At 50.6% G+C, this 10,878-nt stretch overlaps 2 protein-coding genes across 2 annotated transcripts; both read left to right on the top strand.

Moving 5' to 3' along the window:
* The first annotated feature begins 1,831 nt into the window (after window positions 1-1,831).
* On the top strand, window positions 1,832-2,399 carry LOC103643723 (uncharacterized). The gene is made up of 2 exons (XM_008666897.2): window positions 1,832-2,161; window positions 2,269-2,399. The coding sequence occupies exons 1-2, from the start codon at window positions 1,860-1,862 to the stop codon at window positions 2,348-2,350; spliced, it is 384 nt and encodes a 127-aa protein (XP_008665119.1). The 5' UTR covers window positions 1,832-1,859; the 3' UTR covers window positions 2,351-2,399.
* A 3,274-nt stretch (window positions 2,400-5,673) lies between these two features.
* Window positions 5,674-7,762, top strand: LOC100281188 (nucleotide binding protein). The gene has a single exon (NM_001154107.2). The coding sequence runs from the start codon at window positions 5,949-5,951 to the stop codon at window positions 7,392-7,394; it is 1,446 nt and encodes a 481-aa protein (NP_001147579.2). The 5' UTR covers window positions 5,674-5,948; the 3' UTR covers window positions 7,395-7,762.
* Window positions 7,763-10,878: the final 3,116 nt, after the last annotated feature.

Here is a 10,878-nt window from a genome sequence, read left to right as displayed (position 1 = left end):
CAGCGAAGTGACTGCGGTCACTTCGGCTCTGTCGACTGGAGGGCGTGCGTCAGGATAAAGGTGTCAGGCCACCTTTGCATTAAATGCCCCTGCGATTTGGTCGGTTGGCGTGGCGATTTGGCCTAGGTTGCTTCTTGGTGAAGACTGGGCCTCGGGCGAGCCGAAGGTGTGTCCGTTGCTGGAGGGGGGCCTCGGGCGAGACGTAGATCCTCCGGGGTCGGCTGCCCTTGCCCGAGGCTGGGCTCGGGCGAGGCGTGATCACGTCCCTCGAATGGACCGATCCTTGACTTAGTCGCACCCATCAGGCCTTTGCAGCTTTGTGCTGATGGGGGTTACCAGCTAAGATTTAGGAGTCTTGAGGGTACCCCTAATTATGGTCCCCGACAGGTGTCTAAGCAAATGCCCAGTACCAGCAGAAGATCTAGCAGATAAACGAGTCTTACACATTCTACAAATAGCAGCAATTCGAACATTGGACCCATTCACTTTTTCAAATACCTCATCAAAATCAACCCAGACAGTAGATTTACGCTTACCAACAGATGAGGTACCAGTACCACCATCGGTGCTGGTGGAGCCGACCAGAGTATTGGTGGCCATAGCAGGCCCTCCACCAGCGTTGGTCGGATTAGAACTTAGATCGACAGGAGCAGAGGTTAGATCGATACCGAGCAAAGCAGCAGCGTCAGCCTGGATGTCATCTTCGTCATCTGGGACAAGCCCTGCCGCGCGAAGGTCGTCGTTGCCGGTGACCGGATTGACATCGTCATCATCCGCCATGGCGACCTTCACCGCGGACGGTCGATCTTCAGCACCGTCCCTCAATGGAGCACGCAGTCGCCGTGCCCGATCTACCCCAGAGGAAGAAGACGAGGCATCAGCAACTGACCTACAAAAGAGCAAAACATTATACAGTTAGGGTTAGGGTTTATGAAAGATCTAGGGTTAGGGTTAGGGTTTACCTGTGCTACCGGAGCCCGATGCCGGAGAACACGGGGGGCCACCCAGACGACACACGACAGACAGAGACCGATTAGAGACGACGACGAGCGGGGGAGGGCCGGAGGGGAGGACGAGACGACAACACGAACTCACATAGTTCACTGAGAGAGAGGGGATTGGATAGGGGAGAGGGGTTAGGGTTAGAGAGGAGCTGGTGGATCGAGGTCACCGGCGTCGGGGACGGGAGCCGAGGTCGCTGGACAGGGGCGGCGCCGCGATGGAGGGGAATCGCCGATTCGCCAATCGCCGCCGAGTCGGGAGAGAGAGAGGGAGCAGGGTGCGAATGCGAGTGCGAGCGGAGGGACTGAGAGGTGGGCCCCATGGGTCGTGGAGCCGAGGAGGTAAGGGCCACGGCGTCGGCTACGGGCCCCGATCGGGCTATCCGCATGGAGCAGGCCGTGCCGTGCCGGCCCATGTGCCTGGCCAGCGGCCCAGGCATGACCTGCTCCACTGGGCCGTGCCATCCCGGACCCATCCCATACGTGTCAGGCCGGGCGTGAACCAGGCCAAAAAAACGGGCCTCGGGCCGGGTTAACGACGTCGGGAACGGGCCCGTGTCGTCTCGTCCTCCCCTCCGACCCTCCCCCGCTCGCCGTCGTCTCTAATCGGTCTCTGTCTGTCGTGTGTCGTCTAGGTGGCCCCCGTGTTCTCCGGCATCGGGCTCCGGTAGCACAGGTAAACCCTAACCCTAACCCTAGATCTTTCGTAAACCCTAACCCTAACTGTATAATGTTTTGCTCTTTTGTAGGTCAGTTGCTGATGCCTCGTCTTCCTCCTCTGGGGTAGATCGGGCACGACGACTATGTGCTCTGTTGAGGGACGGTGCTGGAGATCGGCCGTCCGCGGTGAAGGTCGCCATGGCGGATGATGACGATGTCAATCCGGTCACCGGCAACGACGACCTTCGCGCGGCAGGGCTTGTCCCAGATGACGAAGACGACATCCAGGCTGACGCTGCTGCTTTGCTCGGTATCGATCTAACCTCTGCTCCTGTCGATCTAAGTTCTAATCCGACCAACGCTGGTGGAGGGCCTGTTACGGCCACCGATACTCCGGTCGGCTCCACCAGCACCGATGGTGGTACTGGTACCTCATCTGTTGGTAAGCGTAAATCTACTGTCTGGGTTGATTTTGATGAGGTATTTGAGAAAGTGAATGGGTCCAATGTTCGAATTGCTGCTATTTGTAGAATGTGTAAGACTCGTTTATCTGCTAGATCGTCTGATTGCTAGGCTTGACCTTCCATTAGGTATTGGTGAGTCACAGGCCTGGGAGGATTATATTGCCCGTGCTCATAACCCCAGGTTTACCAAAGTGTCTAGACAGACCACCACTAGAGACCTTCTGAAGCTTTTCACTGAACGACGTAATGTGCTTATCAATTTTGTGTTGCCTGCTACTTCTTCGGTTGCATTAACCTTAGATATTTGGTCTGGTAATGCTAAGGAGGACTACATTAGTGTTGTCTGTCATTATGTTAATGCTGATTGGGAATTACAGAAAAAGGTCATTGGTCTTAGGCTTATTGAGGTTAGACATACTGGTCAAAATATTGCTGAAAGAATTGGTGTTGTGGTTGAGGAGTTTTGTCTGGTTGACAAGATTTTCTCTATCACTCTAGACAATGCTTCTTCTAATTCAAAGGCTATGGATACATTGACACCTTTGTTTGCTGGTTATTTGGGTCCTGATCCTTCGTCTAACTACACTCTTATGCATCAACGTTGTGCTTGTCATATCATTAATCTCATTGTTAAATCTGGAATGAAGAGACTGAAACCTTTTTTGGAAGATTTTAGAACTGCAATTAATTTCTTAAATGCTTCTAATTCTAGAATAGCAATATTTAAAGAGTACTGCTTAGCAAGGGGTGTTAGACCCAGAAAATTTGGCTTGGATATGGATGTTAGATGGACTTCTACTTATTTGATGCTTAAACACTTGGTCCCATACAAAACTGTTTTTTCTGTCTTCATCAATTCACATTATGAGTCACAATTGTTGCCTCCTAATCATTGGTATGTTGCTGAGAAGATTTTAGAGTTTCTAGAACTGTACTATGACTCTACTGTTGTTCTGTCTGGTGTTTATTATCCAACTAGTCCACTAGTTCTTCACCATATTCTGGAAATTGCATCTCATTTGAAAGCATGTGAAAGAGATTTAAATCTTAGAACTATTGTGTTTCCAATGCAACTTAAATTCCTTAAATACTGGAGTGACATACCTTTGCTATATTCATATGCATTCATTCTGGACCCTAGAGCTAAGATGAGAGGTTTTTTTAATGTGTTGCATTTACTTGGAGAGTGCACTGGGTGTGAGTACAGTACATATTATGCTGATGTCAAAAATGAATTGTATAAACTGTTTACTAAATATGAGACTAAGTTTGGTGCAGTTAGGGCTCAAAGGGCTGCTCAGCCTTCTATTCATACAGGTAAAAGAAAACAAGCTTGGGGAAGAATATTTGGAGATTCCAGTTCAGGTGTTGTTGGTCCTCCCCCTACCCCTTTTGCTTCATCTTTATCTGCTATTTGTGAGCTCTCAGCCTACTTAGACAGTGACAATGTCACTTCTTATGAGGATGATTTTGATATACTTCTCTGGTGGCGTGACCACAAGCTAACATATCCAGTTTTATCCATAATGGCAAGGGATATTATGTCTGTTCCTGTATCTACTGTCTCTTCTAGACTGTGATGTGGTCATCTGATCTGTGCTTTCACTGCTTTGTCATTGAGTGATTGTGAGAGAGTCATTTTGTATTGTAATATACATTTGTAACAGATACAAACTTAGTGATTAAACTTTGAGCTGGCTGCACTCTTTTTTCCTTTCTAGGGTTTCTCACAATGGTGAGTTTTACCTAGAAAGGTTTTTAATGAGGCAGCATTGCACAAAACAGCTCATTTATTATATTTGTCTATATTTTCTGCTGTTTTTTTAACTTTGGTTAAATTTCTCTATGTTTTCTGCTGTTTGGGATCTCTGACGGGTTGGTGCTGGCACGGCCCGTTTTTTTGAGCGTGCCTAGCGGGCTGGCCCGGCACGAAAAGTGGCCCAGAGGGCCGTGCCTGGGCCAACGGCCAGGCACGTGGGCTCTCTAGGCACGGCCCGTTAAGCCCGTGTACCCGGGCCGGCCCGTTGGCTGATGGGCCGTGCTTCCCCGGGCCCGTGCCGGGTCGTGCCGGGCCGGCCTGTTGGCCATCTATAGGTACGGTACGTCTAGAGAAAGATCAAAAATATATCTAGGGTGGCAGGTCCTCAGACCTAGGTATGTCTCCATTCTCCAGGCTATATGAACTTATTGATCCTATCCTATCCTTAGAAAACAAACAAATTACAAAGGTACCTCCAGTATCTTACCATATGCATGTGTATGTTTATTTGCTAACTTTGTTAATGAAATAACTTATTGATTATTTTATCTATCTTTATTGTTATAGGTTTATTTTTCTAGTGATTTGACGTGAAGGCCTTTATTCAATAGATTTATATAGATTTATATATATAGGGGCATCGCTCGGTTTTTTCCTGGCTGGTCGTATCGTGTTGTGTGAGGGAGGTAAAACATCGGCCCATGGATCTTATGGCCATCTTATTGTCACCGTGTTATTTACGACATATCGTACGAGCATGAGCATGAATTACTTGGTACGTAATAACGATGGCTGATGGCATGTGACGTGGGTATTTATAGCACTCGTTGAAGTAGCTCGTTTTTTCCTAACTTGTGAGTGATCGAAACGAAACGAAGACTTGGTTATTGGCACCGTAGTATGCGACGGGTGAGATCGAGCACGTCTACATTATCTTTGTTTTGGTGGGGCCCTGTCATGTGTACCATTGATGAATATACATGACATTTTAAGACGTACGGCGACGGACACGTGGAAGCGTTGCGCTTGGGGGTGGGAGAACAGAGTGACGTCGCGGTAGGTACGTACACGCACACCGTGTCGAACGTACGCTGAGATACATCTGCCACGATTAGCTAGGGCCGTAAACGGGTTAGCAGGCGGTGTATAATATATACGCTGCGCGTACACGACCACACCGTCCACACGCATTATTTCTGCGAATTATTACATGAGCAAGCAGCACAGAAAAAGGTCGTAGAGAAGTTGAGTGCATGCGCGGCCTAGCAACGGAGACGGAGGACATTGGACCACGGTGCACTGCACAGCACAACTGCCAAACCGTGCATGGAAACTTGTGCGCGCCGGAGCTTCCAAACCTGTCACGGACTGATGATGAGTTGAAACGACCCATGCTGTGGTCCGTATGGGGGCAGGGCACCCGGCAACCCCGCACGCCGGCACAGTCGCGCGCCCTACCGCCACCAGCCACGTGCCCCCGGTTCGGTTAACAAACACCTCCTCCCCCTCCCACTTCTTTTACCAAGGGGGGGGGGCACGAAACCAAAATAAAAAATAAAAAAAATCAAAAGATCCCATTCCGGAGAAATACTCTCTGTTGCGACAAAATCCACGGGAAAAGAGAAAAGAAAACGCCTCTACTACGCGCGGCCCCGCCACCTGTCCCGCCGTCGTGGGCTCGTGGCCTCCCTCCTCGCTCGCTCCTTCCGTCCTTCTCCCTGCGACCCACCGGCCGCCACGCAGTATATATGCGGCCACTGCTCGCGCGTCCCCTTCTCCAACCTCGCAAGCTAGCTAGCTACTACCACTCATGCCCGCCTCCTACGCTCTGCTCCCTACTCCTCCCCTCCCTTTCGGCTCCCGATCCCTTCCCGCGCGCGCACGTCGTCCTTCCCGATTCGCTCCGACGACCCACCGCCGTGCCGTCGGCTGGATATAGCTGCCCGACCCAGAGCGCGCGCCATTAAAACACCTCTTTCCTCCTCGATCGCGGCCGTGCCAAGCGCATAGACCAGCACGTACCACACGTTTACGTGAACGACCGACCGGCGCATTCCATCGTCCATGGGCAACCGCAAGAAGCTGGTCCACTTCCTCCGCGTCGACCCGGCGGCGGCGGCAGCGGCCTCCGCCCTCTCCTCCCCTACGTCCTTCTCCTCCTTCTCCGACGACGACGGCTACAGCTCCTCCTCCTTCTCCTCCTCCTCGCCGTCGCGGTACAGCCCGCCCAAGTCGCCGTGGGCGCGCCTCCCGGGCCTCGGCGGCGCCGACGACGCTGCCGCGACAGGCCTCATCGCGTCGCTCGTCAAGGAGGACGGCAAGGTCTACTCGCTGGCGGCGGCCGGGGACGTGCTGTACACCGGCACGGACTCGGAGAACGTGCGTGTGTGGCGGGACCGGCGCGAGCTCGCGGGGTTCCGGACCGGCAGCGGCCTCGTCAAGGCCATCGTGGTCGCCGCCGACGGCCGCATCTTCACGGGCCACCAGGACGGCAAGGTCCGGGTGTGGCGCGCCGACGCCGCCGACCCCGCCGTGCACCGCCGCGTGGGGTCGCTCCCGCCGCTCGGGGACCTCCTGGTCAGCTCCGTCAACCCGTCCAGCTACGTGCGCTCGCCGCGCGGCGGGAGGGGCCGGGGCCGGCGCCGCGTCGCCGTCTGGCTCCGCCACTCGGACGCCGTGTCGTCCCTCAGCCTCGACGAGGGCGCCGGCCTGCTCTACTCGGCCTCCTGGGACCGCACCTTCAAGGCGTGGCGCGTGTCAGACTACCGGTGCCTCGAGTCCGTGCCCGCGCACGACGACGCCGTCAACACGGTCGCCGCGGCCGGGTTCGGCGGCCTCGTGCTCACCGGCTCCGCCGACGGGACCGTCAAGGTGTGGCGGCGGCGGGAGGCGGCGGCCGACCGGACGAGCCACGTCCTGCAGAGGGTGCTCCGGGAGGGCGACGGCGCGGTGACCGCCATCGCGGCGTGCCCCGAGGCCCGCGCCGTGTACGTGGGCTCCTCCGACGGGCTGGTCACGTGCTGGCGGTGGGGGCTGGACGTGGACGCCCAGCCGACGCACGCGGGCGTGCTGGCCGGACACGGGATGGGCGTGCTGTGCCTCGCCGTGTCCGGGCGCGTCGTCGTCAGCGGCTCGGCCGACGGGACGCTCTGCGTGTGGCGCCGCGACGACGACGACGACGAGCAAAAGGGACACGCCCGCCTCGCCGTGCTCGTGGGGCACACGGGGCCCGTCAAGTGCGTCGCAGTGGCCGCGGACGAGGACTGCTACGACGCGGACGGCGAGCGGCGGTTCGTGGTGTACAGCGGCAGCCTGGACGGATCGGTCAAGGTGTGGCGTCTGTCGGAGGAGCGCGCGCTGGAGCCGCCCGCGGTAGAGACAACAACGCCTCCGTTGATGGCGGCGGCACTGAGGCAGTCGGAGACATGGATGCCCCGCCCCCGAACAGCACAGCTTCCGTCACCGGTGCAAACGTGGGCGCCGGAGCTGAAGGGCGTGGCAGCTGCATGAGCACGATTGCACGAAGAAGCTACCGGTCGATTAGCTGCACCTGCACTGCATGAGGTCGTGCGCGTGTGCGTGCAAGAATGTGCCGCCAACACGTGTGCTGTAGGAGAGTGTGTACATATACCTAGAACATACGGATACCGTATGGTAACTACGCCTAGCTAGTATGAATTTTGAGGAGGATTAAATCAAGTGTGGAGTGCCGGGGTTTTTTTTCAAAAACTAAAAGAAAAAAATCAAGTGTGTGGTGATCTGATACGGCCGGGTGGTTTGATGAGGATAAAAACGAGCGGTTGGTCTGATTTGAAAACGAGAGGTGTCTTCTACAATGTCAAAATCAAATTAATGGACAAGGAAAACGATTTCGTGTTTGTCGGTAGATAATCTTCGCCTTGCTGCTAATTTTCTGTGAAGGAGATGCAGATATAAATGTATGGTTTGGTTTGATCTTGTGGTGGGATTAACAGACAGACAGATAGTGATGTGCTTAGAGCATCTCCAACAATGCCTCAAACTAGTGCCTCAAATTGAAATATAAGGCTCTACACAGGAAAAACTACTCCAACAGTGCTCTATTTCATAAATTTTTGTCAAAAAACTATAGGGCACCCTCTCAAGTGACTCAAATATACTACACCGTAGTGGGCTGCCCTATAATCTAGATTTGGGGCTTTACTGTTGGAGCGAGGTGTTTTGTTGGTGCCCTAAATTCTATAAAATATACTTATTTTCAAATTATAGGACATTTTTATAGGTCACGTTGTTGGAGATGCTCTTAGGTTCTTGTGGTGAAGTGGGGCTTCGTTTTGTGTTCACCATTTTCATTGAGCATCACATTATATATACTCACTCTATCCTAAATCATATATATTTTTGCTTTAGCTCTTGTTTTTTTATATCTATATTCAAATAAATGATGACGAATCTAGACACATATAAAAACGCATACATCAATTATCGATGGATTTATTAAAAATCTAAAATAAATTTTAACTTAGGACATAGGAGAGTATATCACAAATGTGGCGGTATATCATTAGCACACGCGTGTTGCAGTTGATCCATCCCACTCGCTCGAAGTTAACTACCACGTACGGTCATACTGCATCGTAAGTCAAACTTTGTGCTGGGGCTAGGATTAGTACCTTATCCTATCAATTAGCTAGGGTTTTAAGTCTATTTCATAACCCCAACTAGCACGGTTATCCGGTTTTAACACTCAATTATGAAACCAGGTACTAGAAGCGCACAACCGTAGAAACTAGACAGTTTTTTCCTAAAAAATAATACACATTTAGGACCATCTGTAATTTCCAAAATAAGCTCTTGGGCTTGTTTAGCACAACTTGTTTTTAGCTTAATCATATATTTAAGCGAAAGCTGTGCTAAACAGGGAGTTTCTGCAGTAGCTTATCGGAAAACAGACAATAAATAGAAGCTCACCAGCTTCTCAGATAAGTTGTTTTTCAACAAGCAGCAGTTATGCCAAACAGAACCCTTGTTTCATATTTTCTAATTATAAAATTTTAAAATAGTTATGGATATTAGAGGTCAAACTAGAGTTTATAGTTTTTGGAAAGCAGGAAACCATCTTTGATATTAGTCAGATGACTGAATTTGTTCTGTTCAATAATTGGAGGATTTCTAGTGTTAGGTTTTTACAGTTCAAAATAAAAAAAATATGATATAAAGTTTGAAAGCATATATGCCACTAGTGGGATTTTTTTATTAATAACGGTACTAGATTATTGCAATTATAATAGCGATTGATTGAGCGTAGATGGATTCCGTGTCCCATTGATGGTATTCAATTTCAATTTTTCAAAGAATGGGCGACAAGATTAAAGATAGGTTAGCTCTAACTTCTAAGTGTCGAATGAAGTTGATGGATACTTAGATTATTAGTGATATTTTATTTGGCCATACCATAAAGAGGTATGGATGATCAGCTTGACCTAGGTAATTCTAGCGATGAGTGGTGATACACACTTGTGAAATCTAGTACCAGGTAGCTCTATAAAAGCCTAAGGCAAGTTTTAAAACGAGCTCAACTCAAAGAGTATTTGAAATAGATGAGTTAATGATGTCGCAGAAGCATCAAACATGTCTAGTGTGCAGTGGATACGGGGTTCCGGGTGGGTACGGACAATGTCCTATATATATAGAGCTGCAGCATCAGCGTATCTGGTGTGCACCGATCGTGATGCACCAGAAAAAGCGCTTAGAGAAGGTTGCAAAGTATAGAAATATTTTTGTTTGAAGAATAGAAATCACTATTAGACATGTCTATAGATAGGGCTTGGGATAAAAAACGTACACCTTTGAAGCTTGTGGTGTGTTTGGTTTGTGGAGTCACTCTATGTTTCATGAGGTGATGCATCATAAGGTCATTCCATCAATTTTGGTGGAATCAACCCACCTCTCATGTATATACTAATTATTAGCTTATGAGGAATGAGTGAGAAGAAGATGGATCACTTCATTCCTCAAACCAAACACACTCTTGGTGAACGTCAAAATTTCTGCGCTTGGACAATTGGTGGACGCCTAGTACTCGGTTTCAAAGGTTGAAAATTAAACAAAAGGTTAGAATGGATCTTATCTCAGTTTTCTACAGGTGGTGCTGCCTTCCGTTGCTTCTTATGACTCGTTAAAAATGATCGTGTTTTTCGTTAGGAGTAGTACTATGGAAATATTTTTGTAGGTCTTACTAGCTAGAAGTACACCGTTGGTTCTCGTTTTGCATCTACTACGAGGCTTATGAGACCCTGGACGGAGACACTTCAACTTTGGCCATTTCCCCTCCTAGCTATACATGCATCCATCCAGATCTTGCTGCGACCACCGTCCCAAGACCAGACGCATGCAGTCCGCATCTCGCCATCCCGATCATGGCGGCGGAAGGTAGCACCTGTGTTCTTGCACGCACCACAAAATCCTAATGCCACTGGTATACTACTTAATCAATGATCCAATCCAAGGAAGAGGCAAGCAGCCACAGATCTCAGAGGGTTGGTGTCAGGTGGCGTCGCCGGCCGTCGTGGAACATGAAACCGCGTGTGGAGGACGAGGATTCCCTCTGTAGTACTGCACTGCACTGCAAGTTGTTGTACACAAGTGCATGTGTATGTGTAGTAGTCCGGCCTCCGGGCGGGAGGCGCCGACCCCATCCGATGGCGACGGTGGCGTCCTTGTCGGATGCTGAGCTCGCCGACGCTGAGCCTGAGCGTCTACGCCTCCATGTCAACTTGTTATCTATCAAAGCGATCAGCAATAAATTAATATCAACCTGTTTGTCTTGTGTAGATTGGGCATGCTATATGCATGATCGATTAGCCCACACTGCAGGTGAATGAAGGAGAGCTGTGGCCAACGATTAGCCCACCACCACACAATGGAGACCGGAGAGGTGACCAACCGTGTCCAGTCCCGTGAACGGCCGGCACGGGATTGAGTTGAGCGGGCGGGCGAAAAAGCAGCTACTTTC

The sequence above is a fragment of the Zea mays genome, chromosome 1 (assembly GCF_902167145.1).
Source record: "Zea mays cultivar B73 chromosome 1, Zm-B73-REFERENCE-NAM-5.0, whole genome shotgun sequence".
Classification (NCBI taxonomy): domain Eukaryota; kingdom Viridiplantae; phylum Streptophyta; class Magnoliopsida; order Poales; family Poaceae; genus Zea; species Zea mays.
This window is presented reverse-complemented; position numbering and strand designations above follow the sequence as displayed.

Excerpts from the sequence above, each read along its gene's own strand:
- LOC100281188 (NM_001154107.2), top strand. The coding sequence starts at position 5,949 with ATGGGCAACCGCAAGAAGCTGGTCCACTTCCTCCGCGTCGACCCGGCG.
- LOC103643723 (XM_008666897.2), top strand. The coding sequence starts at position 1,860 with ATGGCGGATGATGACGATGTCAATCCGGTCACCGGCAACGACGACCTT. Across the intron at positions 2,162-2,268 it reads GTATTTGAGAAAGTGAATGG|GCCTGGGAGGATTATATTGC; the intron begins GTCCAATGTTCG and ends GGTGAGTCACAG.